This window comes from Anser anser (assembly GCF_964211835.1).
Source record: "Anser anser genome assembly, contig: HAP1_SCAFFOLD_105, whole genome shotgun sequence".
NCBI classification, from domain to species: domain Eukaryota; kingdom Metazoa; phylum Chordata; class Aves; order Anseriformes; family Anatidae; genus Anser; species Anser anser.
The window spans coordinates 122,809-149,966 of record NW_028153892.1 but is presented as its reverse complement, the minus strand read 5'-3'; the positions used below and the strand labels follow the sequence as shown (position 1 = coordinate 149,966).

At 52.8% G+C, this 27,158-nt stretch overlaps 1 protein-coding gene across 3 annotated transcripts in view; it reads right to left on the bottom strand.

Moving 5' to 3' along the window:
* Window positions 1-23,056, bottom strand: part of LOC310891208 (coiled-coil domain-containing protein 81-like) — a 35,156-nt gene extending 12,100 nt beyond the window's left edge. The window contains exons 1-8 of one of the 3 annotated variants that reach the window (XM_083853491.1): window positions 15,810-18,095; window positions 9,470-11,566; window positions 6,098-6,251; window positions 5,595-5,851; window positions 5,126-5,196; window positions 4,609-4,697; window positions 4,375-4,492; window positions 3,805-4,038 (exon numbers count right to left, since the gene is read on the bottom strand). In XM_083853491.1, the coding sequence (XP_083709617.1) occupies window positions 3,996-4,038; window positions 4,375-4,492; window positions 4,609-4,697; window positions 5,126-5,196; window positions 5,595-5,851; window positions 6,098-6,251; window positions 9,470-9,481 (744 nt within the window). In that variant the 5' untranslated portion in view covers window positions 9,482-11,566; window positions 15,810-18,095 and the 3' untranslated portion in view covers window positions 3,805-3,995. Of the gene's footprint in view, window positions 1-3,804; window positions 4,039-4,374; window positions 4,493-4,608; window positions 4,698-5,125; window positions 5,197-5,594; window positions 5,852-6,097; window positions 6,252-9,469; window positions 11,567-15,809; window positions 18,096-18,370; window positions 19,102-19,590 lie in introns of those variants that run through there. The other 2 variants (XM_083853489.1, XM_083853490.1) reach the window with 2 other exon arrangements.
* Between the last annotated feature and the right edge of the window lie 4,102 nt (window positions 23,057-27,158).

Sequence of the window (27,158 nt, the reverse complement as noted above, 5' to 3'; positions counted from 1 at the left end):
AGGAAGGGAAGACACACAGGGACTGATGCTGTATAACCTGCCAGGCACCTAAGCACCGCACAGCCATTTTTTCCCCTCTCCCCTCACAGCAGGATGAATGAGAGAATTGAAAAAGGTAAAAGTGTGAGAACTCGGGGGTTCAGATGGGTAACAACTTCATAAGAAAGAAGACAAAGAAATAAACCAACAAATATAAGGGGAAAAACAAATACGAGAAAAACCACCTTCTTCTCGTATTTATAGGCATTGGTGAGATCCCTTCAGACCCTCCTCTGCTCTAGGCTAAAAACGTCCCTTATCACCCTGAGCCCGTGTAGAAACAAGCAAAACAAGGTCCCTATTTAGAGTCTGTTTTCTGGTGAGTGTGTTTGACAGCAACTGCGCAAGAAGACCCAAGCCCTCAGGTGCTATCCCGAGCAGCTTCCCTTCACGTGATGCAAATGCTGTGGCAAAGACTTATCCCTTGCTCGTCCCCGCCTGCAGTCACAGGACTGCCACCCAGCAGCACTGTGCCCAAGCTCCAGGAGCAATCGGGCCCAACCCAACACAAGGCCCAGGAGGAGAGCGCGGAAGTGAGAGCAGAGGAAAGAAGCAGCACCGGTTGCCGGGCGCCGATTGGCTGCCAGAGCCGCCAGGCAAAGGGAGCCCCACCCCCTGCCGGCTGCCTGGGGCTCGCTGCCATGGCAACCGTGCGACCGCCTGACCAGGCAGGGCGGGCGCCGCCATCTTAGGGGTCGTGGGCGGGCTGGGGGCATCTCGGGGCCTGAGGGGGGGACCCGGCCCGTGTGCCCGGGGCGCCCCTGCCCGCCCCTGCCTTTGCTCGCTCCCTGTGCCTCACCGCCATGTCTTCCCTTTTCTTTGTGGTGTCGAATGCACGAGAAGCCCGACAGGCTCGGGAAGGCGGCCAGTCACTTGCACAAGAAGCAATAGGGCTGGATGCTCCTGAAATGCTGCTTGTTGCTGGCCGGGGCGGCACCCTGCCACAGACATCGTGCCAGCCTGGCAGCTTTGTGCCTGGGTATCACTGTGAGATCAGGCTAACAGGATGAAGGCTTTGTTCCTCATCCCTTCTGCTGAGAGAGGGGTTTTGCCTCTCGGCAGCAGCTATCCCCAGGCTCTCAGCATATTTAAGCAAACTAAATGCAGCTACAGCCTCTTCTTTGTCTGAGACCTGATCTCAGCTGATGAGGAAGGAATGGGACCAGCAAATCCTTTCTGGCTGCAGCAGCTCAGGCCCGGCTGCCCTGGCCCTGGGGCAGGAGGAGCTGCCTGAAGACCCCCAGGGATGGCACGGAGGGGCTGCAGGCCTCCCAGGGGCTGGCTTGTGCCTCGGATGTCCCATCTGTGGGGCTGAGCCCTCTGTGCCCCCAGGAGCTGCCGTGCCCTTCAGGGGGACTGGGGCTGTGGTGGCAGTGCCCAGAGCCCTGCAGCAGCCTGCTCCGGACACTGCCCTGGGGCCAGCCCAGCATGAGAAGCTGGGCTGGGCTGGGCAGAGGGCAGGGAGGTGGGCAGAGGGCAGGAAGGTGGGAGTGCCTCCACAGCAGAAAGGGATCCCTCAGCCTCTGTCAGACACCCCTTCTGCCTCTCCCCTCATCCAGACCCTGCACCCATGCGGTGCCACGTGCACCCACCCTTCCAACCTGTGATGAGTTTTAGGCCTTGGCGGTAACCAAGGTCATGCCTGCTTCAGGAGGAATCAAAGGGTGTCAGACGCAAGCCCAGGACTCAGGGACCAGGCTCCTGGACATGTCCTGACATCACTCAAGAGCTACTCGAGTGCCCCAGGACGGGAACGGAGCCGGCACACACTTACTCAGGCTGGAGTCTCTCCAGCTTGGCTGCTGCTCCCAACTCCTCTGCTGGGGCAGGGTTCTCAGCCTTCCTCCACCTCTTCCTGACCTCCTTGCTCCTGGGCTGGGCTGGAGGACGGGGAGTCCAAGCATGTTGGCTGTTGAATCGCTGCAAGGAGAAGACGCTCTCATCAAACAGGACTGGACACACAGGTGCTGTTTCCCAGAGGACCTCTTGAAAGGGCCCTGCAACAGGACCTGGGAACCAGGCGACTCGGCGCTGCCAGCCCACGTCTGGCTGCTGCTTTTATCCCTCCCTTTCTGCTGACAACCTCTCCCTCACAGGGAGGAGCAGGCAAAGCCCTGCCCTGCGGCCTGGTGCCCGTCCTGCTCCCACCACCCTGGGACCTGCCGCCCTCGGAGCCCTGGCGGAGAGGATCGCTGCTGTTCTCAGCGCTGTTGATCACTGCCAGTAGCTGGGGTATCTGTTGGTCCTCCCCCTCAGACCAGGCTTCCCATGCAGCCATTTCTGCCCGGGCTTGCTCTTGTAGCTTTCGGTACGTGGGCCATGAGCTGTCTGTTTGGTCCCACTGTGAAGACAGGTTCCAGACCTCCTGGAGGAAAAAAAAACAAAACAAAAACACAACAGCAGACAGGATTGGTCTCAGCTGTCCCTCAGGCCTAACCCGCACTCCTGCCCCCTCGCCTCAGCCGGTCTGTCAGCAGTGCTTCGACCCTCAAGGATGAGGGGCCCTGAAGCTAGGCCAGGCTCCTCAACTCGTGACAAACACAGCTGAACAGCCCGCGGTGACCAAAGCCCTCTGCCATCAATGACCCAGAAAGGCCTTGTTCCTTTTCCATGGCCCCTGGTCAAAATGAAGTGGCTCATGGCAACACGGGAGGCAGTAAGAGGCAGGGAAGGTGTGCGGGACGCCACCTTCTGTCCCCAGAGCAAGAGATGAAGGAGGTAACAAACGTGGAAATGAACGCATCCCAAGGGACCTGCTCGGGATCGCTCCACACAAAGAGGCTTTTGCACAGGCCCAAACAGCACGGTCATTGCAGCAAGGCAGAGCAGGTACCTGCAGCGCTCTCCTGGAGGCTTCAGGAGCAGGGAGCGCAGTGGTGGTTGTAAGGAATGGTCCAGCAATTCGTGCCACTAAGGGGTTTGAAGGGTTAACATTGAGGCCTGGGTTTAGGTGATAAGAGAACAAAGGGATTTCTTCAGAGAAAACCTGCTGACTCTGCACGGACGTGCAGTAACTTCTGACATCCGGCCAAGAGACCACTAGATAAGGAGGAAGAATATGAGCCTCCCCGTCTGAGCGGCCCCCAAGAGACTAACAGAGACTGATAAGCAGGCGCACCTGGGAGGACTTTGGATTTGGGAAACCAATTATAATAACCCTGCCTCTTCTAGAAGTAGTAATGAATATGTATTAGCCTAGGAGCATAAAAACCAGCCGCCTTACGTAACAGGTGTGCGTCCTGGTGGAGCAGAGACTCCCGGCGCACCCAGCGCTGTTTGCTCGCCTCTATTCGTTTAATAAATTGTAAACTTTGATTGTAATCCTACTTGGGACTCAGTCATTTATAACAGTGGTGGACTTGGCTCGAGGAGCTGTTTCCTGCCTGTCTGCCTTCTTCGTCCCGGGGGAGCTGCCTGGACACGGGGGGAGCACACTGCAAACAGACACCAGGAGGAGGCTGCATGAGCCCAGGGGAATTCGGTCTCCAGTCCAAGCTCGCAAGCTGCGTCAGCCTCTGCAGCAGACGGCAGTTCCGCAGCGAGCGGGCGTATTGGACTGGCCGTGTTCTCTTCAGCAGAGACAGAGAGAGCCAAACGCGAAGCTGTGGCACCACCTGCCTTCAGGAAGGCTCGGGATGCCCGCATCCAGGCCCTTTTTGGTGGAAGAAGGAGAGGAGCGGTGTCTCGCGCAAGGACAGGAGCCGAGAGACACCATTATGGCCCACCCGGGCTTTACTTCAGCTTCTCCTCTGTGGCCCTGAAACACGGTGCGCTTATGGGTGGAAAACAGATTATCGCTGCGGAGGGGAGCCAGTAACATTTGAGAAAGCCGTCAGGTAAGGAGGGCAGTCATGCCATCTCCCTACCTCAGCACTCTCTTGTGCCTGCCACAACGTTTGGGATAGCGTTTGAAAAAAATGCCTGAAAGAAACTTTTCCATCTGGTATCACAGCTCCTTAGGCTGGAAGAAACAGCAGGGGAGATGGGGCCACGGCAATCCTAAGCCACGGTGAGACATGTTAGAATGAAGGCAGGGGACATTTGCTCCCACAGACAAGAAGATGGACTCTGCTGCAATGTGGGGGGACTCCTGAAGGGAGAAGAGCTTCTGCAACAAGGCCCTGCATTCAGCTCCCCCAGGGATCGGGGCCCTGGTGGAAAATGAAGCTGGTGTGCCAGTCTCAGGCAAACGTGCTGCACGCTTGCCATCCGTTGAGAGAGCGGCGTCCGCTGGGACGTGTGTCAGGAGCCACCCTGCGGCTGGTGGGTCCAAAGGGGACATCTCTCCTGTGTGGCTGCAAGTGGCTCCTTCCTCCTTTCCCCCAGGGGTCTCACCTGGTAGACGGCTTCTTCTCCACATCTTGCTGCCTTGTGCCCGGCTCCCAGCTTGTCAGGATGGGGAGGGAAAGCTTCTTCCTCCTCTGCAGCAGCTTGCCAGGATGGCACTCTGAAACTAGGAAAGGAGGAAGCTCTTCAGAGCAGCCGCGTGGGCACTGCCTTTTAACCTGGTTCAAGTCAGCCAGCATGGGACAGGGACCACCTCCAGACAGCAGGGACCTGTTCCCTTACCTCTTCTGATCCTGCGCTCTCCTGCAGCTTCCTCCTGTGAGGTGGTGGAAGCTTTGGCCTCTGGCCCTCTCCTCACAGTCAGATGAAACCTGGCAAACAAACGATGACACGGGCTTGAAGAAGGCTGGCCTCCTACCCGTTGCAGCTTGCTGGCAGTAATCCTCCTGGTGTTGCACGAGGCATGGCATCCCTTTTCCGTCATGTCCATGCATGGGGTTTGTTGTCAGTCTTCCCGCAGCACCAGAAAAGGTAGCCTAAATTCCCCTCCACATGCAGGCAACTCTCTTTGACGGGAATCGGAACAGCGCGGGCACAAGAAACACAACCACAATGCCCCTCCGCTCCAGGTGAAGACACTCGTAGCCGAAACTCAGCATTAGTTAAGCAGGAACCAGTCTCCCCGGGATTTAGCCCTGACTGGGTGCTGAAGGTGGAGACCCAGCCACGCACGTTCCAAAGCAGGAGGTGGGAAGCCTCCCGCTGGGTCAGCCAAGGGCTGCGGAGGAAATGCACTCACCTTGGGATCATCTGGATCCCACGAGCGGTGGTCTCTCCACTGAAGGCGGTCAGATGTGCCGGCCACATTCTCTGCAAAGAGACACAGAGCTGCTGGAGGGTTTCTGAGGCGGTTTTCTCACGGCTCTCATTGACAGGAAGCAAACCTGTCTCCCAAGCCAAAAGAAAGCCTTCTCTCCAAAGCCCTCCTCCAAAGCCTCTTCCATGAACCTTTGTTCTGCTCTGGAGGAGCTGCATGGCAGAATATGGAGGCTGTACAGTAACACTGCCAGGCTTTTTGCAGGGGCAAGCGCCCAGATGCTCAGAAGAAACTCTCTTTGTTAATGGAGAAAGCAGCTAAGGGGGCAAGCGAGGGGAAGGGCATTTGACTGGCCTGCCATGTCCGGGCTGGCCAACAGCGGTCGGATTGCTCACCCTTCGCTAGGATTCCCAAAGAAATTGAAGTAGCCCTCAAAACCTCACCAACTTACACTGTGGAGCAGTGCAACAAGGCCCGCAATGCTCCCCAGACGTTTGACACAGTCCAGATAAAACTTCATGCGCGGGAAACCATCTTCGCACGTCAGAACACCAATGTCCCTGAAGGCAAAGGGGACGTGCTCCTTGCTCCTCAGGAGGAAGCAGTACAAGAGGATGGTCTCTTGCACACAGTTCTTCACCACGTGCAGTGGGAAGGAGGTGGCTCGCGACAGCTGCACGCAGTTCAGCGGCTCGATCTTGACACCATCTGCAAGGAGAAGCAACATCCTCAGTGCCACGGCAAGCCCAAGTTGCTTGCAACATTCAGAACAAGTTCCCAGAGAAAGGGTCGCTCAGAGGAACTGCTCCTGGGGCACAGTTTCTTTTGGGGGAACTCAAGCTGCACCCTGACCGTCGGAGACAATCCTCTACTTCTCCCAGGCCTTTCCAAAGAGCAGGGAGAACAAACCGTTCCGGACATGGGGCAGGAAGAGGGGGGCTGCTGCCTTCTCACCAGGGAGGAGCTCAGTGGGACAGAAGATCTCCTCCAGCCACAACTCATCGATGTCCAGCTGGAAGAAAGGTCTTTGAATCAAGAGCAGCTCTTCTTTGCCATGGAACTGCTCTCGGACAACACCAAAGGTCCCGAGTCCCGCAACCCGAACGCCCTGCACACAGAAAAGACAGAAAGGCCGAGGAGGGAGTTCTTGAGAGACGGGAAAAGGGATGACTGTCAGAGCAGGGGGACACTGCTCTGTGCCCTGCCCGCTCCTCAGGGACAATGGGGCAAGGTGGGGCACTTTGGAAAGCTTTGCAAAAGAGCCGCATCCTCTGTTTCTTTCGTCACCCCCCTCACAGGATTTGCCAACATCCCTTGGCTAGAGAAGCGCCCGGAGGTTTCCAGCACACGGATTAGGCCTGGGACTGACTGCCAGCAACTGTCCTAGGCACGGAGCCAGGATATTCCCCCATCTCTCTGCTCGCCCTCCCCACTCAGGCCGCAGGGAAGAGTGAAGCCCTAGGGTGTGCCAAACACCTGAGAGGCAGAGCACATCTGGCCTTGGTTTCTCTCCCAGCTGGCCAAGAAGCTGCTCCGGGCACCCTGGGCAGTCTCAGAGCACTGCCACGGTGCTCGGGCAGGGATTGCTCTGCAGGGCCCAGGACACCAGCCCACCTTACTCCGCTTCAGCTCTTCCAGAATGTACTCGGATACGGAGTACCGAGGCCCCCTCGGGACCCTGGGGTCCCCTCTAGTCCTTGACTAGGGGTGTGGTGCTGAGACCTTGTTCAGGTCCCTTGAGAAAGGCTGGGCATTGACAGATTGGCAGTGGATTCATCTGGTCTCAGCAGCATCTGGCTTCTTTTCAGGGTAACATAAATGTGATTGCCCTCCATCTACAAAAGCTCAGGCAGCTGGGGACAAGTCCAGCCAGCTCCCTCACTCTGCTCTGAGCCACAGGGAATCCCTTTGCCTCTCAGGTCTCACAACCATTCCCTGTGAGTGCAGCAGAAACGCTCAGGATTTCTGACTTCAGAGAACACTGTGTGGGCATGAAGAGGGGGAAGAGAATGTGTATAAAACATTGCCCCTAAAACTCCTTTCTGCCAACTACATTATGTAGCAGCGGAATGCAGATGTTAACATGCTGACATGAAGATGATCAGCATGCTGGAGCACCTCTCCTTCGAAGAAAGGCTGAGAGAGCTGGGGCTGAGCAGGGTGACCTCACTGCAGCTTTTCCGCATTTAAAGGGGTCTTCTAAAAATACGGAGAGCTATTTTTTTGATCAATCAAATCATGACAGGATCAGGGGAATGTTTTTAAACTAAAAGCGGGGAGATTTAGATTAGAGATTAGGAGGAAATTCTTCACTCAGAGGGAGGCGAGGTACTGAAACATATTGCCCAGATAGGCTGGGCATTCATTTCATCTGACAAAATCTGAAAATAAAACCTTGCCCTCCTGCTATGTTCCTGTGTACTCCCTGCACTGGGTCAGGACTGATTCCCTCGCGAGACCAGCAGCAGAGGCCCCTGCTCCTCATTGCACACTGAACCTTAAAAATGAAGCTCATGTCATGGAGCTAAATGAAAGATTCCAGCAGAGAAACAAAAAGCATTGGAGTATGGCAGGGGGAGGTCTACAAGGAATGGCATAGGGTTCACTCAGAGAAACCTGTCCTAACTTTTCATTGCCTTTTACTACATGTACAGATCTCCATACCCAACAGGCATCAGATGTCCAACAGCAGCTCCATCAGCGAGTTCCTCCTCCTGCCATTCGCAGACACGCGGGAGCTGCAGCTCCTGCACTTCGCGCTCTTCCTGGCCATCTACCTGGCTGCCCTCCTGGGCAACGGCCTCATCCTCACCGCCGCAGCCTGCGACCACCGCCTCCACACCCCCATGTACTTCTTCCTCCTCGACCTCGCCCTCCTCGACCTGGGCTGCATCTCCACCACTCTCCCCAAAGCCGTGGTCAATTCCCTCTGGGACACCAGGGCCATTTCCTTATACAGGATGTGCTGCCCAGGTCTTTTTCTTTTTCTTTTTGTTTTCAGCAGAGTGTTATCTTCTCACTGTCATGTCCTACGACCGCTACGTTGCCATCTGCAAGCCCCTGCACTACGGGAGCCTCCTGGGCAGCAGAGCTTGTGCCCAGATGGCAGCAGCTGCCTGGGGCAGTGGCTTTCTCCATGCTGTGCTGCACACTGCTAATGCATTTTCTCTGACACTTTGCCAAGGCAATGCTGTGGACCAGTTCTTCTGTGAAGTTCCAAAGATCCTCAAGCTCTCCTGCTCAAACTCCTACCTCAGGGAAGTTTGGATAATTATGGTTGGATTCTGTTTAGCGTCTGGGTGTTTTGTTTTCATCTGGGTGTTTTGTTTTCATTGTTTCATCGTGCTGTCCTATGTGCAGATTTTCAGGGCTGTACTGAGGATGCCCTCTGAGCAGGGACAGCTCAAAGCCTTTTCCATGTGCCTCCCTCACCTGGCCGTGGCCTCCCTGTTTCTCAGCATGACCATATTTGCCTACCTGAAGTCCCCCTCCATCTCACCATCTCTGGACCTGGTGGTGGTAGTTCTGTACTCAGTTGTGCCACCGGCATTGAACCCCCTCATCTACAGCATGAGAAACAAGGAGCTTAAGAGTGCTGTTAGGAAAGTGATTGCATGGATATTTCTGATTAGTGATAAATTTCCCCTCTATCTACACAAATGATTTCCCTTGCAGGCCTGCTCCTTGTTTATCATTATTGAAGTTTTTATCCTCAGTATCATTTGCATTTACTAATTTCTTAGAAATATGTTTCTTTATTCATCGGCCACCTACTGCGGAATGAAACTGTTCTGTTTACTCTCGAGGCTTTATAATATGTGTATAACAGCAGGCCAGAGTAAACTCTGTGATAGCGTCTGCCTAATAAAATTGCATCTCCCCAGTGCTCTTCTTGAAGACTTGGTTCTTCTTTCAAAGCTGGTGCCAAGACCAGGGCTGAGCAGCTGCTCCCCGAAAAGCCTGTTGCTCCACGGATAAGGCAAAGAAAAAGCTCATTTTGTGAGCTGTGAGAGACCGAGGGTAGGATTTAGGAGTAAGCTGTTGGTGTCTGATGACAGCAGAAATGGTGAACAGTCACTGAGGTACACAGCCGTGACTGTCCCACAACCGTCAGGGCAGAGGACATCCTCCAGGAAATTAATGGGGAGCTGCCTGAAGCTGCCACAACCATGGAACCCAGTGAGAGGGTTTGGCAGCAGTGATCCCAACCCAGCTGGGTCTACTTCTCACCCTGTGCAGCTGTGTCTGTTTGCTTCTGTCCTGCAGTTCCTAGGGCCAGCACGCATCCTTGAGACAGTTTCCCCCAAGCTATCTGTTGGCCCTTACCTCAAAAGTCATCACCGGACGAGGCTTCTCAGCTCACGTACACCTGAAGGACTGGAGTGAAGCTGTGATCACAGAAAGAGCAAGCCCTTGGATCCTTGCAACATCCTTGGATCTCTGCATGGCTGGAAGCCTGTCCTGGTTCCAGTTAGGACAGAGTTAAGTAGCTCATAGTAGCTGGTAGGGTGCTATGTTTTGGATTAGGATGAGAAGAGCGCTGATAACATGCTGATGTTTTAATTGTCGCAGAGCAGTGTTTACACCAGGCCAAGGACTTTTCGGCTTCTCGCTCTGTCCTGCCAGCGAGCAGGCTGGGGGTACAGCAGGAGCTGGGAGGGGACAGACCCAGGACAGCTGACCCAAACTGGCCAAAGGGGTATTCCATACCATCTGACGTCATGCTAAACAATATATAGGGGTGGCTGGCCGGGGTGGGGGGGCCGGCTGCTCGGGAATAGGCTGGGCATCGGTCAGCGGGTGGTGAGCAATTGCATTGTACATCACTTGTTTTCTTACACATTATTATTGTTAATACTATTATCGTTATCACTATTATTATTATTATTGTTATTATTATATTCCTGTCTTAATAAACTGTCTTTATCTCAACTCACCGGCTTCACTTTCCCGTTTCTCTCCCCCATCCCAGAGAGGGAGGGGGGAGGGTGAGCGAACGGCTGTGTGGTGTTTAGCTGCCAGCCGGGTTAAACCACAACAGTCCTTTTGGCGCCCAACGTGGGGCACGAAGGGTTGAGATATCGACAAATCTGACCAGAGTGTGTTAAACTAAAATTGGTATAAGTATTGGACCTGCTTAATAGTTGCTAGTCACGATGTTGATTGCCTTAATCTCCAGTCTGCTGTACCTGTATTCCAAATTGAGTTTTATGGTGCGTTACTTTCTGTATGTGCTCCCTGTTGCACTGTTTATCCTTTCCGGGCCCTGGTTTAAGATTGTTATGGTACTGTGCGGTGTAACAATGGCTTATGAAATGATGAAATATCTGGTCACGACTTTAACCTGGTATTTGTACTCAGCACTGACGTCGACTCTATACTTTGGAAACCATATCTCGGAAACTATTAGCAATTACACCTATTGCCTGTTTTCGTTAGGGAGCCAATCTGTGAAGGGGGCAGGGGAAGACATGTTTCCCTACCTGTTCACTCTCCCTTTCTCCTTCACCACCACCCTCTTATCCCCCGAGCTAGTTACGGTGGTTCTCCGAGATGTTGAATATCCTTGGGATACTCAGACCAGCCTGCTCTTGTTGTTATGTCTCCTGAATGCGCTTCAGGTTTTGTGGAGGGTTAAACAACTACTTAGGAATCTCATCCGGAGATCTGTCTTGAGGCGGGATAGTTGCGAGTGGCAGGGAGTGTGGGAGGATATGGGCAGGTTTCTAGAGCAGTGGTCACCTCCAGTGTTTTGGACATTCACCCCTGAGCAACGACAAGCCTTTGAACAAATTAAGCAGGAAATAGTTCATGCAGTAGCCCTCGGGCCAGTCCGAACAGGACCAGATGTAAAGAATGTGCTCTACACCGCGGCCGGGGAGAATGGTCCCACCTGGAGCCTCTGGCAGAAAGAACCTGGGGAAACTCGAGGTCGACCCCTGGGGTTTTGGAGTCGGGGATACAGAGGATCTGAAGCCCGCTATACTCCAACTGAAAAGGAGATATTGGCAGCATATGAAGGAGTTCGATCTGCTTCGGAAGTGGTCGGTACTGAAGCGCAGCTCCTCCTGGCACCCCGACTGCCGGTACTAGGCTGGATGTTCAAAGGAAGGGTCCCCTCTACACATCATGCAACTGATGCTACATGGAGCAAGTGGGTTGCACTGATTACTCAGCGGGCTCGAATAGGAAACCCCAGTCGCCCAGGAATCTTGGAGGTGATTATGGACTGGCCAGAAGGCAAATACTTTGGGATATCATCAGAGGAGGAGGTGGTTCGTGCTGAAGAAGCCCCACTGTACAACAAGCTACCGGAAAATGAGAAGAAATATGCCTTGTTCACTGACGGGTCCTGTCGTATTGTGGGAAAGCATCGGAGATGGAAAGCTGCTGTATGGAGTCCTACACGACGAGTTGCAGAAGCTGCTGAGGGAGAAGGTGAATCGAGTCAGTTTGCAGAAGTGAAAGCCATTCAGCTGGCTTTAGATATTGCTGAACGAGAAAAGTGGCCAGTTCTCTATCTCTATACTGATTCATGGATGGTAGCAAATGCCCTGTGGGGGTGGTTACAGCAATGGAAGCAGAACAACTGGCAGCGCAGGGGCAAGCCCATCTGGGCTGCGGCATTGTGGCAAGATATTGCTGCCCGGGTAGAGAACCTGGTTGTAAAGGTACGCCATGTAGATGCTCAGGTGCCCAAGAATCGGGCTACTGAAGAACATCAAAACAACCAGCAGGTGGATCAGGCTGCTAAGATTGAAGTGGCTCAGGTGGACCTGGACTGGCAACATAAAGGTGAATTATTTATAGCCCGATGGGCCCATGACACCTCAGGCCATCAAGGTAGAGATGCAACCTACAGATGGGCTCGTGATCGAGGGGTGGACCTGACCATGGACACTATAGCACAGGTTATTCATGACTGTGAAACATGTGCTGCAATCAAGCAAGCCAAACGGTCAAAACCTCTTTGGTATGGAGGACGATGGCTGAAATATAAATATGGAGAGGCCTGGCAGATTGATTACATCACACTCCCTCAAACCCGCAACGGCAAGCGCCACGTACTTACAATGGTGGAAGCAACCACCGGATGGCTGGAAACATATCCTGTGCCCCATGCCACCGCCCGGAACACTATCCTGGGCCTTGAAAAGCAAGTCCTATGGCGACATGGCACCCCAGAGAGAATTGAGTCAGACAACGGGACTCATTTCCGAAACAACCTTATAGACACTTGGGCCAAAGAACATAGTATTGAGTGGGTGTATCACATCCCCTATCATGCACCAGCCTCTGGAAAAGTTGAACGATACAATGGACTGTTGAAGACTACACTGAAAGCAATGGGTGCTGGGACATTCAAAAATTGGGATACACATTTGGCAAAGGCCACCTGGTTAGTCAATACCAGGGGATCTGCCAACCGAGCTGGACCTGCCCAATCAAACCTGTTACGCACTGTAGAAGGGGATAAAGTTCCTGTAGTGCACGTAAGAAACATGCTGGGTAAAACAGTCTGGGCTACTCCTGCCTCAGGAAAAGGCAAACCCATTCGTGGAATTGCTTTTGCTCAGGGACCTGGATGCACTTGGTGGGTAATGCAAAAGAATGGGGAGGTCCGGTGTGTACCTCAAGGGGATTTGATACTGGGTGAGAATAGCCCATGAGTTGAATTGTAGTATGTTAATTATTATATAATAATGTATGTCATCACTACCATGATTGCTATATATCATAGATGAAAATGGTGATTAATTAGAATGTATTGGACAGAGTGTAACCTGAGCATGACATAAATGGTATGGAATAAGGGGTGGATATCTGTCCTGGTTCCAGTTAGGACAGAGTTAAGTAGCTCATAGTAGCTGGTAGGGTGCTATGTTTTGGATTAGGATGAGAAGAGCGCTGATAACATGCTGATGTTTTAATTGTCGCAGAGCAGTGTTTACACCAGGCCAAGGACTTTTCGGCTTCTCGCTCTGTCCTGCCAGCGAGCAGGCTGGGGGTGCAGCAGGAGCTGGGAGGGGACAGACCCAGGACAGCTGACCCAAACTGGCCAAAGGGGTATTCCATACCATCTGACGTCATGCTAAACAATATATAGGGGTGGCTGGCCGGGGTGGGGGGGCCGGCTGCTCGGGAATAGGCTGGGCATCGGTCAGCGGGTGGTGAGCAATTGCATTGTACATCACTTGTTTTCTTACACATTATTATTGTTAATACTATTATCATTATCACTATTATTATTATTATTGTTATTATTATATTCCTGTCTTAATAAACTGTCTTTATCTCAACTCACCGGCTTCACTTTCCCGTTTCTCTCCCCCATCCCAGAGAGGGAGGGGGGAGGGTGAGCGAACGGCTGTTTGGTGTTTAGCTGCCAGCCGGGTTAAACCACAACAAAGCCTCTGCAAGCCCCATGGGAAAAGAGAGCCTACTGAGAACATCCTGATGCTCCATATACCATCCCCTCAGGCCATCAAGAAAGGTCCCTCAGCCCTAAGATCCAGCCCAGCTTCTTGTTGCATCAGCAACCAGGAGAAATTGCCCCAGAATACCCAACACTCTTGCGCTAGCAAGCAAATACGCCCATGTGTGTACATAAACACACCGTCTTGTACACACACACAAACGTGCACACACGGATACAGCTGAGCACACACAAACCGGTTCAACTGGGAACAGCATTTGCCCAGGGTAGGCAGTGACTGGAGCCTCACAAAGGGAGAGATCAGTCAAGCTGGAGTCACCCACAGGGACAGTACCGAATTAAGATGTCCACAGGCAAAAGATGACTCTGCAGCTCCTGTGGGATTCAGTGGGAGACAGCATGCACGAGGAAGGGAAGACACACAGGGACTGATGCTGTATAACCTGCCAGGCACCTAAGCACCGCACAGCCATTTTTTCCCCTCTCCCCTCACAGCAGGATGAATGAGAGAATTGAAAAAGGTAAAAGTGTGAGAACTCGGGGGTTCAGATGGGTAACAACTTCATAAGAAAGAAGACAAAGAAATAAACCAACAAATATAAGGGGAAAAACAAATATGAGAAAAACCACCTTCTTCTCGTATTTATAGGCATTGGTGAGATCCCTTCAGACCCTCCTCTGCTCTAGGCTAAAAACGTCCCTTATCACCCTGAGCCCGTGTAGAAACAAGCAAAACAAGGTCCCTATTTAGAGTCTGTTTTCTGGTGAGTGTGTTTGACAGCAACTGCGCAAGAAGACCCAAGCCCTCAGGTGCTATCCCGAGCAGCTTCCCTTCACGTGATGCAAATGCTGTGGCAAAGACTTATCCCTTGCTCGTCCCCGCCTGCAGTCACAGGACTGCCACCCAGCAGCACTGTGCCCAAGCTCCAGGAGCAATCGGGCCCAACCCAACACAAGGCCCAGGAGGAGAGCGCGGAAGTGAGAGCAGAGGAAAGAAGCAGCACCGGTTGCCGGGCGCCGATTGGCTGCCAGAGCCGCCAGGCAAAGGGAGCCCCACCCCCTGCCGGCTGCCTGGGGCTCGCTGCCATGGCAACCGTGCGACCGCCTGACCAGGCAGGGCGGGCGCCGCCATCTTAGGGGTCGTGGGCGGGCTGGGGGCGTCTCGGGGCCTGAGGGGGGGACCCGGCCCGTGTGCCCGGGGCGCCCCTGCCCGCCCCTGCCCGCCCCTGCCTTTGCTCGCTCCCTGTGCCTCACCGCCATGTCTTCCCTTTTCTTTGTGGTGTCGAATGCACGAGAAGCCCGACAGGCTCGGGAAGGCGGCCAGTCACTTGCACAAGAAGCAATAGGGCTGGATGCTCCTGAAATGCTGCTTGTTGCTGGCCGGGGCGGCACCCTGCCACAGTCATGGTGCCAGCCTGGCAGCTTTGTGCCTGGGTATCACTGTGAGATCAGGCTAACAGGATGAAGGCTTTGTTCCTCATCCCTTCTGCTGAGAGAGGGGTTTTGCCTCTCGGCAGCAGCTATCCCCAGGCTCTCAGCATATTTAAGCAAACTAAATGCAGCTACAGCCTCTTCTTTGTCTGAGACCTGATCTCAGCTGATGAGGAAGGAATGGGACCAGCAAATCCTTTCTGGCTGCAGCAGCTCAGGCCCGGCTGCCCTGGCCCTGGGGCAGGAGGAGCTGCCTGAAGACCCCCAGGGATGGCACGGAGGGGCTGCAGGCCTCCCAGGGGCTGGCTTGTGCCTCGGATGTCCCATCTGTGGGGCTGAGCCCTCTGTGCCCCCAGGAGCTGCCGTGCCCTTCAGAGGGACTGGGGCTGTGGTGGCAGTGCCCAGAGCCCTGCAGCAGCCTGCTCCGGACACTGCCCTGGGGCCAGCCCAGCATGAGAAGCTGGGCTGGGCTGGGCAGAGGGCAGGGAGGTGGGCAGAGGGCAGGAAGGTGGGAGTGCCTCCACAGCAGAAAGGGATCCCTCAGCCTCTTTCAGACACCCCTTCTGCCTCTCCCCTCATCCAGACCCTGCACCCATGCGGTGCCACGTGCACCCACCCTTCCAACCTGTGATGAGTTTTAGGCCTTGGCGGTAACCAAGGTCATGCCCGCTTTAGGAGGAATCAAAGGCTGTCAGAGGCAAGCCCAGGACTCAGGGACCAGGCTCCTGGACATGTCCTGACATCACTCAAGAGCTACTCGAGTGCCCCAGGACGGGAACGGAGCCGGCACACACTTACTCAGGCTGGAGTCTCTCCAGCTTGGCTGCTGCTCCCAACTCCTCTGCTGGGGCAGGGTTCTCAGCCTTCCTCCACCTCTTCCTGACCTCCTTGCTCCTGGGCTGGGCTGGAGGACGGGGAGTCCAAGCATGTTGGCTGTTGAATCGCTGCAAGGAGAAGACGCTCTCATCAAACAGGACTGGACACACAGGTGCTGTTTCCCAGAGGACCTCTTGAAAGGGCCCTGCAACAGGACCTGGGAACCAGGCGACTCGGCGCTGCCAGCCCACGTCTGGCTGCTGCTTTTATCCCTCACTTTCTGCTGACAACCTCTCCCTCACAGGGAGGAGCAGGCAAAGCCCTGCCCTGCGGCCTGGTGCCCGTCCTGCTCCCACCACCCTGGGACCTGCCGCCCTCGGAGCCCTGGCGGAGAGGATCGCTGCTGTTCTCAGCGCTGTTGATCACTGCCAGTACCTGGGGTATCTGTTGGTCCTCCCCCTCAGACCAGGCTTCCCATGCAGCCATTTCTGCCCGGGCTTGCTCTTGTAGCTTTCGGTACGTGGGCCATGAGCTGTCTGTTTGGTCCCACTGTGAAGACAGGTTCCAGACCTCCTGGAGGAAAAAAAACAAAACAAAACAAAACAAAAACACAACAGCAGACAGGATTGGTCTCAGCTGTCCCTCAGGCCTAACCCGCACTCCTGCCCCCTCGCCTCAGCCAGTCTGTCAGCAGTGCTTCAACACTCAAGGATGAGGGGCCCTGAAGCTAGGCCAGGCTCCTCAACTCGTGACAAACACAGCTGAACAGCCCGCGGTGACCAAAGCCCTCTGCCATCAATGACCCAGAAAGGCCTTGTTCCTTTTCCATGGCCCCTGGTCAAAATGAAGTGGCTCATGGCAACACGGGAGGCAGTAAGAGGCAGGGAATGTGTGCGGGACGTCACCTTCTGTCTCCTGAGGAAGAGATGAAGGAGGTAACAAACGTGGAAATGAACGCATCCCAAGGGACCTGCTCGGGATCGCTCCACACAAAGAGGCTTTTGCACAGGCCCAAACAGCACGGTCATTGCAGCAAGGCAGAGCAGGTACCTGCAGCGCTCTCCTGGAGGCTTCAGGAGCAGGGAGCGCAGTGGTGGTTGTAAGGAATGGTCCAGCAATTCGTGCCACTAAGGGATTTGAAGGGTTAACATTGAGGCCTGGGTTTAGGTGATAAGAGAACAAAGGGATTTCTTCAGAGAAAACCTGCTGACTCTGCACGGACGTGCAGTAACTTCTGACATCCGGCCAAGAGAGCACTAGATAAGGAGGAAGAATATGAGCCTCCCCGTCTGAGCGGCCCCCAAGAGACTAACAGAGACTGATAAGCAGGCGCACCTGGGAGGACTTTGGATTCGGGAAACCAATTATAATAACCCTGCCTCTTCTAGAAGTATTAATGAATATGTATTAGCCTAGGAGCATAAAAACCAGCCGCCTTACGTAACAGGTGTGCGTCCTGGTGGAGCAGAGACTCCCGGCGCACCCAGCGCTGTTTGCTCGCCTCTATTCGTTTAATAAATTGTAAACTTTGATTGTAATCCTACTTGGGACTCAGTCATTTATAACAGTGGTGGACTTGGCTCGAGGAGCTGTTTCCTGCCTGTCTGCCTTCTTCGTCCCGGGGGAGCTGCCCGGACACGGGGGGAGCACACTGCAAACAGACACCAGGAGGAGGCTGCATGAGCCCAGGGGAATTCGGTCTCCAGTCCGCGCTCGCAAGCTGCGTCAGCCTCTGCAGCGGACGGCAGTTCCGCAGCGAGCGGGCGTATTGGACTGGCCGTGTTCTCTTCAGCAGAGACAGAGAGAGCCAAACGCGAAGCTGTGGCACCACCTGCCTTCAGGAAGGCTCGGGATGCCCGCATCCAGGCCCTTTTTGGTGGAAGAAGGAGAGGAGCGGTGTCTTGTGCAAGGACAGGAGCCGAGAGACACCATTATGGCCCACCCGGGCTTTACTTCAGCTTCTCCTCTGTGGCCCTGAAACACGGTGCGCTTACGGGTGGAAAACAGATTATCGCTGCGGAGGGGAGCCAGTAACATTTGAGAAAGCCGTCAGGTAAGGAGGGCAGTCATGCCATCTCCCTACCTCAGCACTCTCTTGTGCCTGCCACAACGTTTGGGATAGCGTTTGAAAAAAATGCCTGAAAGAAACTTTTCCATCTGGTATCACAGCTCCTTAGGCTGGAAGAAACAGCAGGGGCCACGGCAATCCTAAGCCACGGTGAGACATGTTAGAATGAAGGCAGGGGACATTTGCTCCCACAGACAAGAAGATGGACTCTGCTGCAATGTGGGGGTCTCCTGAAGGGAGAAGAGCTTCTGCAACAAGGCCCTGCATTCAGCTCCCCCAGGGATCGGGGCCCTGGTGGAAAATGAAGCTGGTGTGCCAGTCTCAGGCAAACGTGCTGCACGCTTGCCATCCGTTGAGAGAGCGGCCTCCGCTGGGACGTGTGTCAGGAGCCACCCTGCGGCTGGTGGGTCCAAAGGGGACATCTCTCCTGTGTGGCTGCAAGTGGCTCCTTCCTCCTTTCCCCCAGGGGTCTCACCTGGTAGACGGCTTCTTCTCCACATCTTGCTGCCTTGTGCCCGGCTCCCAGCTTGTCAGGATGGGGAGGGAAAGCTTCTTCCTCCTCTGCAGCAGCTTGCCAGGATGGCTCTCTGAAACTAGGAAAGGAGGAAGCTCTTCAGAGCAGCCGCGTGGGCACTGCCTTTTAACCTGGTTCAAGTCAGCCAGCATGGGACAGGGACCACCTCCAGACAGCAGGGACCTGTTCCCTTACCTCTTCTGATCCTGCGCTCTCCTGAAGCTTCCTCCTGTGAGGTGGTGGAAGCTTTGGCCTCTGGCCTTCTCCTCACAGTCAGATGAAACCTGGCAACCAAACGATGACACGGGCTTGAAGAAGGCTGGCCTCCTACCCGTTGCAGCTTGCTGGCAGTAATCCTCCTGGTGTTGCACGAGGCATGGCATCCCTTTTCCGTCATGCCCATGCATGGGGTTTGTTGTCAGTCTTCCCGCAGCACCAGAAAAGGTAGCCTAAATTCCCCTCCACATGCAGGCAACTCTCTTTGACGGGAATCGGAACAGCGCGGGCACAAGGAACACAACCACAATGCCCCTCCGCTCCAGGTGAAGACACTCGTAGCCGAAACTCAGCATTAGTTAAGCAGGAACCAGTCTCCCCGGGATTTAGCCCTGACTGGGTGCTGAAGGTGGAGACCCAGCCGCGCACGTTCCAAAGCAGGAGGTGGGAAGCCTCCCGCTGGGTCAGCCAAGGGCTGCAGAGGAAATGCACTCACCTTGGGAACATCTGGATCCCACGAGTGGTGGTCTCGCCACTGAAGGCGGTCAGATGTGCCGGCCACATTCTCTGCAAAGAGACACAGACCTGCTGGAGGGTTTCTGAGGCGGTTTTCTCACGGCTCTCATTGACAGGAAGCAAACCTGTCTTCCAAGCCAAAAGAAAGCCTTCTCTCCAAAGCCCTCCTCCAAAGCCTCTTCCATGAACCTTTGTTCTGCTCTGGAGGAGCTGCATGGCAGAATATGGAGGCTGTACAGTAACACTGCCAGGCTTTTTGCAGGGGCAAGCATCCAGATGCTCAGAAGAAACTCTCTTTGTTAACGGAGAAAGCAGCTAAGGGGGCAAGCGAGGGGAAGGGCATTTGACTGGCCTGCCATGTCCGGGCTGGCCAACAGCGGTCGGATTCCTCACCCTTCACTAGGATTCCCAAAGAAGTTGAAGTAGCCCTCAAAACCTCACCAACTTACACTGTGGAGCAGTGCAACAAGGCCCGCAGTGCTCTCCAGACGTTTGACACAGTCCAGATAAAACTTCACGCACGGGAAACCATCTTCGCACGTCAGAACACCAATGTCCCTGAAGGCAAAGGGGACGTGCTCCTTGCTCCTCAGGAGGAAGCAGTACAAGAGGATGGTCTCTTGCACACAGTTCTTCACCACGTGCAGTGGGAAGGAGGTGGCTCGCGATAGCTGCACGCAGTTCAGCGGCTCGATCTTGACACCATCTGCAAGGAGAAGCAACATCCTCACTGCCACAGCAAGCCCAAGTTGCTTGCAACATTCAGAACAAGTTCCCAGAGAAAGGGTCACTCAGAGGAACTGCTCCTGGGGCACAGTTTCTTTTGGGGGAACTCAAGCTGCACCCTGACCGTCGGAGACAATCCTCTACTTCTCCCAGGCCTTTCCAAAGAGCAGGGAGAACAAACCGTTCCGGACATGGGGCAGGAAGGGGGGGGCTGCTGCCTTCTCACCAGGGAGGAGCTCAGTGGGACAGTAGATCTCCTCCAGCCACAACTCATCGATGTCCAGCTGGAAGAAAGGTCTTCGAATCAAGAGCAGCTCTTCTTTGCCATGGAACTGCTCTCGGACAACACCAAAGGTCCCGAGTCCCGCAACCCAAACTCCCTGCACACAGAAAAGTCAGAAAGGCCGAGGAGGGAGTTCTTGAGAGACGGGAAAAGGGATGACTGTCAGAGCAGGGGGACACTGCTCTGTGCCCTGCCCGCTCCTCAGGGACAATGGGGCAAGGTGGGGCACTTTGGAAAGCTTTGCAAAAGAGCCGCATCCTCTGTTTCTTTCGTCACCCCCCCTCACAGGATTTGCCAACATCCCTTGGCTAGAGAAGCGCCCGGAGGTTTCCAGCACACGGATTAGGCCTGGGACTGACTGCCAGCAACTGTCCTAGGCACGGAGCCAGGATATTCCCCCATCTCTCTGCTCGCCCTCCCCACTCAGGCCGCAGGGAAGAGTGAAGCCCTAGGGTGTGCCAAACACCTGAGAGGCAGAGCACATCTGGCCTTGGTTTCTCTCCCAGCTGGCCAAGAAGCTGCTCCGGGCACCCCGGGCAGTCTCAGAGCACTGCCACGGTGCTCGGGCAGGGATTGCTCTGCAGGGCCCAGGACACCAGCCCACCTTACTCCGCTTCAGCTCTTCCAGAATGTACTCGGATACGGAGTACCGAGGCCCCCTCGGGACCCTGGGGTCCCCTCTAGTCCTTGACTAGAGGTGTGGTGCTGAGACCTTGTCCAGGTCCCTTGAGAAAGGCTGGGCATTGACAGATTGGCAGTGGATTCATCTGGTCTCAGCAGCATCTGGCTTCTTTTCAGGGTAACATAAATGTGATTGCCCTCCATCTACAAAAGCTCAGGCAGCTGGGGACAAGTCCAGCCAGCTCCCTCACTCTGCTCTGAGCCACAGGGAATCCCTTTGCCTCTCAGGTCTCACAACCATTCCCTGTGAGTGCAGCAGAAATGCTCAGGATTTCTGACTTCAGAGAACACTGTGTGGGCATGAAGAGGGGGAAGAGAATGTGTGTAAAACATTGCCCCTAAAACTCCTTTCTGCCAACTACATTATGTAGCAGCGGAATGCAGATGTTAACATGCTGACATGAAGATGATCAGCATGCTGGAGCACCTCTCCTTCGAAGAAAGGCTGAGAGAGCTGGGGCTGAGCAGGGTGACCTCACTGCAGCTTTTCCGCATTTAAAGGGGTCTTCTAAAAATATGGAGAGCTATTTTTTTGATCAATCAAATCATGACAGGATCAGGGGAATGTTTTTAAACTAAAAGCGGGGAGATTTAGATTAGAGATTAGGAGGAAATTCTTCACTCAGAGGGAGGCGAGGTACTGAAACATATTGCCCAGATAGGCTGGGCATTCATTTCATCTGACAAAATCTGAAAATAAAACCTTGCCCTCCTGCTATGTTCCTGTGTACTCCCTGCACTGGGTCAGGACTGATTCCCTCGCGAGACCAGCAGCAGAGGCCCCTGCTCCTCATCGCACACTGAACCTTAAAAATGAAGCTCATGTCATGGAGCTAAATGAAAGATTCCAGCAGAGAAACAAAAAGCATTGGAGTATGGCAGGGGGAGGTCTACAAGGAATGGCATAGGGTTCACTCAGAGAAACCTGTCCTAACTTTTCATTGCCTTTTACTACATGTACAGATCTCCATACCCAACAGGCATCAGATGTCCAACAGCAGCTCCATCAGCGAGTTCCTCCTCCTGCCATTCGCAGACACGCGGGAGCTGCAGCTCCTGCACTTCGCGCTCTTCCTGGCCATCTACCTGGCTGCCCTCCTGGGCAACGGCCTCATCCTCACCGCCGCAGCCTGCGACCACCGCCTCCACACCCCCATGTACTTCTTCCTCCTCGACCTCGCCCTCCTCGACCTGGGCTGCATCTCCACCACTCTCCCCAAAGCCGTGGTCAACTCCCTCTGGGACACCAGGGCCATTTCCTTATACAGGATGTGCTGCCCAGGTCTTTTTCTTTTTCTTTTTGTTTTCAGCAGAGTGTTATCTTCTCACTGTCATGTCCTACGACCGCTACGTTGCCATCTGCAAGCCCCTGCACTATGGGAGCCTCCTGGGCAGCAGAGCTTGTGCCCAGATGGCAGCAGCTGCCTGGGGCAGTGGCTTTCTCCATGCTGTGCTGCACACTGCTAATGCATTTTCTCTGACACTTTGCCAAGGCAATGCTGTGGACCAGTTCTTCTGTGAAGTTCCAAAGATCCTCAAGCTCTCCTGCTCAAACTCCTACCTCAGGGAAGTTTGGATAATTATGGTTGGATTCTGTTTAGCGTCTGGGTGTTTTGTTTTCATCGTGCTGTCCTATGTGCAGATTTTCAGGGCTGTACTGAGGATGCCCTCTGAGCAGGGACAGCTCAAAGCCTTTTCCACGTGCCTCCCTCACCTGGCCGTGGCCTCCCTGTTTCTCAGCATGACCATATTTGCCTACCTGAAGTCCCCCTCCATCTCACCATCTCTGGACCTGGTGGTGGCAGTTCTGTACTCAGTTGTGCCACCGGCATTGAACCCCCTCATCTACAGCATGAGAAACAAGGAGCTTAAGAGTGCTGTTAGGAAAGTGATTGCATGGATATTTCTGATTAGTGATAAATTTCCCCTCTATCTACACAAATGACTTCCCTTGCAGGCCTGCTCCTTGTTTATCATTATTGAAGTTTTTATCCTCAGTATCATTTGCATTTACTAATTTCTTAGAAATATGTTTCTTTATTCATCGGCCACCTACTGCGGAATGAAACTGTTCTGTTTACTCTCGAGGCTTTATAATATGTGTATAACAGCAGGCCAGAGTAAACTCTGTGATAGCGTCTGCCTAATAAAATTGCATCTCCCCAGTGCTCTTCTTGAAGACTTGGTTCTTCTTTCAAAGCTGGTGCCAAGACCAGGGCTGAGCAGCTGCTCCCCGAAAAGCCTGTTGCTCCACGGATAAGGCAAAGAAAAAGCTCATTTTGTGAGCTGTGAGAGACCGAGGGTAGGATTTAGGAGTAAGCTGTTGGTGTCTGATGACAGCAGAAATGGTGAACAGTCACTGAGGTACACAGCCGTGACTGTCCCACAACTGTCAGGGCAGAGGACATCCTCCAGGAAATTAACGGGGAGCTGCCTGAAGCTGCCACAACCATGGAACCCAGTGAGAGGGTTTGGCAGCAGTGATCCCAACCCAGCTGGGTCTACTTCTCACCCTGTGCAGCTGTGTCTGTTTGCTTCTGTCCTGCAGTTCCTAGGGCCAGCACGCATCCTTGAGACAGTTTCCCCCAAGCTATCTGTTGGCCCTTACCTCAAAAGTCACCACCGGACGAGGCTTCTCAGCTCACGTACACCTGAAGGACTGGAGTGAAGCTGTGATCACAGAAAGAGCAAGCCCTTGGATCCTTGCAACATCCTTGGATCTCTGCATGGCTGGAAGCCTCTGCAAGCCCCATGGGAAAAGAGAGCCTACTGAGAACATCCTGATGCTCCATATACCATCCCCTCAGGCCATCAAGAAAGGTCCCTCAGCCCTAAGATCCAGCCCAGCTTCTTGTTGCATCAGCAGCCAGGAGAAATTGCCCCAGAATACCCAACACTCTTGCGCTAGCAAGCAAATACGCCCATGTGTGTACATAAACACACCGTCTTGTACACACACACAAACGTGCACACACGGATACAGCTGAGCACACACAAACCGGTTCAACTGGGAACAGCATTTGCCCAGGGTAGGCAGTGACTGGAGCCTCACAAAGGGAGGGATCAGTCAAGCTGGAGTCACCCACAGGGACAGTACCGAATTAAGATGTCCACAGGCAAAAGATGACTCTGCAGCTCCTGTGGGATTCAGTGGGAGACAGCATGCACAAGGAAGGGAAGACACACAGGGACTGATGCTGTATAACCTGCCAGGCACCTAAGCACCGCACAGCCGTTTTTTCCCCTCTCCCCTCACAGCAGGATGAATGAGATGTTATAAATGACTGAGTCCCAAATAAGATTACAATCAAAGTTTACAATTTATTAAACGAATAGAGGCGAGCAAACAGCGCTGGGTGCGCCGGGAGTCTCTGCTCCACCAGGACGCACACCTGTTACTTAAGGCGGCTGGTTTTTATGCTCCTAGGCTAATACATATTCATTACTACTTCTAGAAGAGGCAGGGTTATTATAATTGGTTTCCCGAATCCAAAGTCCTCCCAGGTGCGCCTGCTTATCAGTCTCTGTTGGTTTCTCGGGGGCCGCTCAGACGGGGAGGCTCATATTCTTCCTCCTTATCTAGTGGTCTCTTGGCTGGCTGTCAGAAGTTACTGCACGTCTGTGCAAAGTCAGCAGTTTTTCTCTGAAGAAATCCCTTTGTTCTCTTCTCGCCTAAACCCAGGCCTCAATGTTAACCCTTCACACCCCTTAGTGGCACGAATTGCTGGACTATTCCTTACAATTCCTCCCTTTTTTTTTTTTTAATATCATCAATTCGTGTCTCTTCTTCAACTTTTGTTAGTAGCAGTTGGATTTCATCAGTCAGTTCTCGGGGTGTCCATTTCTTAAGCATCATTATCGACACATCACCTTTTCTCTCCCAAAGTCATCACAAATTGGGTGCTATTTATTATCCGCCGTATCAACAACGTAAAGCAAGGTATCATACAAGGTATAAACAATAATGTCATTACACCACATAAAAATAAAAATAGCATTCTTTTAACCCATGGTCCACCGGGCAACCATGGAAAGAAATCCCAATCCATACCCTTCCAAGTTTGTACTGGGACGTGGGCTAGCTTTTTAATTTCTTTTGTTATCTGCTGAACCACTTTTCCATTATCATCAATTTGTAAACAACAATTAGAATCGTTCAGTTTTCCACACACTCCCCCTTCTTCTGCTAGTAAATAGTCTAAGACCATTCTACGTTGAAAGATAGCATTCCTCATCTGAGTGGATTGATCAGCCAGAAGATCCAAGGTCGTCGCTGTTTGATTGGTTACAACTTCGAGGATAGCTTGCGACCTAATTGTTCGGTTCAAATTATAAATAGGTTCTCGGGCTCCTGATACCAACTCATTCGGGTTCCACGTAGCTGGCCCATAATGCTGTATGATTCTTTCAGGAGGCCATTCATCCTTTCCCCATTTTTGGGCACTATCCCCGGATAAGGAAGTATCAATAGATCGTTTTACTCTGTTCAGGTCATCATATAATCTTATTCCTAAATGATTTCCTTGTGTTTGTGACAATAAAAAGAACAAGGGTCTTATGTACCCCACATAGCATATTCCCGACCAGTTTCCGGGTAGCCTCTTGTAAGCATGTTTGCCACACACCCAATAATGTCTCTTTAGGGCCCACGTCCCGTTTGGAAAATGGCCATCCCATCCATCTTTACCCTTTGGGGCGTGATAATACAGAGTGTCCTTGTTACCGAGTGGTCCTGTTACAATGTCTGCCCCGTTTGTACTCGTATATGCACGCTTCCAAGCTCCCACGTTGGGTTTCCACTTACAGTCACAATTCAGTTCTCTTTGGCGACCTGTCATATTATAAGCCTTTTTCGCCGTCCAATCTTGAAAGTGTGGGAAGCGCCTTCAATCATGGGGTTGGGCCCGCTTTCAGAGCTTGTGTTACCATTCAACCCTTCAGGGTGATCCAGCTCCTGGAAAAACTAATCACAATTTTATTATGGGTTTAAAAGGTTCTCATGTTATTTTTCTCAGGACAAACTGATCTTGGTGTGGGAGAAGTCCGGTCGAGGCACTCTCACTTGGCGGTCAATACCCATAGGGGTTGCCTCCCTCGGTAGACCATACACGCCGCAGTGGAGGGTCCTACCCCAGTCTTGCCTTCTCCCTTTCCTCCCTTCAGCCTTGTCCTCTTTATCCAGTGCCCTTAATTCATGCAGAACCTCATTGCTGGGATATCAGTTCCTCTTTAGTCTCAGTTTCAGTTCCCCAGGAGTGGACTCAACCCTCCAGGCTTCGGTAGTTATTGGTCCTTTTATTCTGGATGCGTGGGTCCAACCCCTTTCTGCTGTTCTCACAGCTGTTTCAGTAGTAAGTAAAACAAGGTACAGTCCCTCCCATCGGGGGTTCAATGATTCTTCTCTCCAGGTTTTTATTAAGACCTTGTCTCCTGGTTGTATTTTATGAATAGCAAATCCTAAAGGTGGTGTCTGAGTCATCATCCCAATTTCTCTTATCTCCTGTAATCTCCTTCCAATGGTAATTATGTATTTCTGGATACTATGATCCTCAACTACATTGTTCCCTAGGGGCATCCCTTGAGAATAAGGCATACCATATAACATTTCATATGATGATAACCAGTCTCACTGTGTGGTTTAGTTCTTATGTTTAAAAGTGCCAATGGTAAGCATTTCGTCCAGGGCAGCTGTGTCTTGATCATTAACTTAGCCAATTGTTGTTTTATTGTTTGATTCATCCTTTCTACTTTCCCTGAGCTTTGTGGGTGCCACGGAGTGTGGTATTCCCACTGAATACCTTTCAAGGGGTACATCCTTCAAATCTTTGTGGCTGGCGTATGTTCGATTATTTCCACACAACTGTGTTCCAACGGTCCTTCTTCTGGAACGGTTCCTAGAAATACTGCTGGATATAACAGGTTAGTCGTTTTCAAGGTTATGTCATCTTGTTCAGTTAGGATTGCCTGATATTTCATCATCCAGCTGGGTGATAACCAGTGCCCCCCCCCCCTTTGTTCCAAAACGGTTGTTACCATATGTGGTCCAAAAACTTCAATACGTTTTCCCATTTGAAGGCAAATAATTTTCTACTATCTTTATCAAGAGGTATGCAAAAGAAGGCATCCTTTAAATCTATCACGGTAAACCATTTATATTTCCCTTTCACAGATGTTAACAATGTGTAAGGATTAGCTACTACCGGGTGAATGTCCTTTGTTATTTCATTTATTGCTCTAAGATCTTGTACAAATCTATACTCGCCATTCGGCTTCTTTACTGGAAAAATTGGAGTATTGTATTCCGATTTACATTCTTCCAGAATCTGA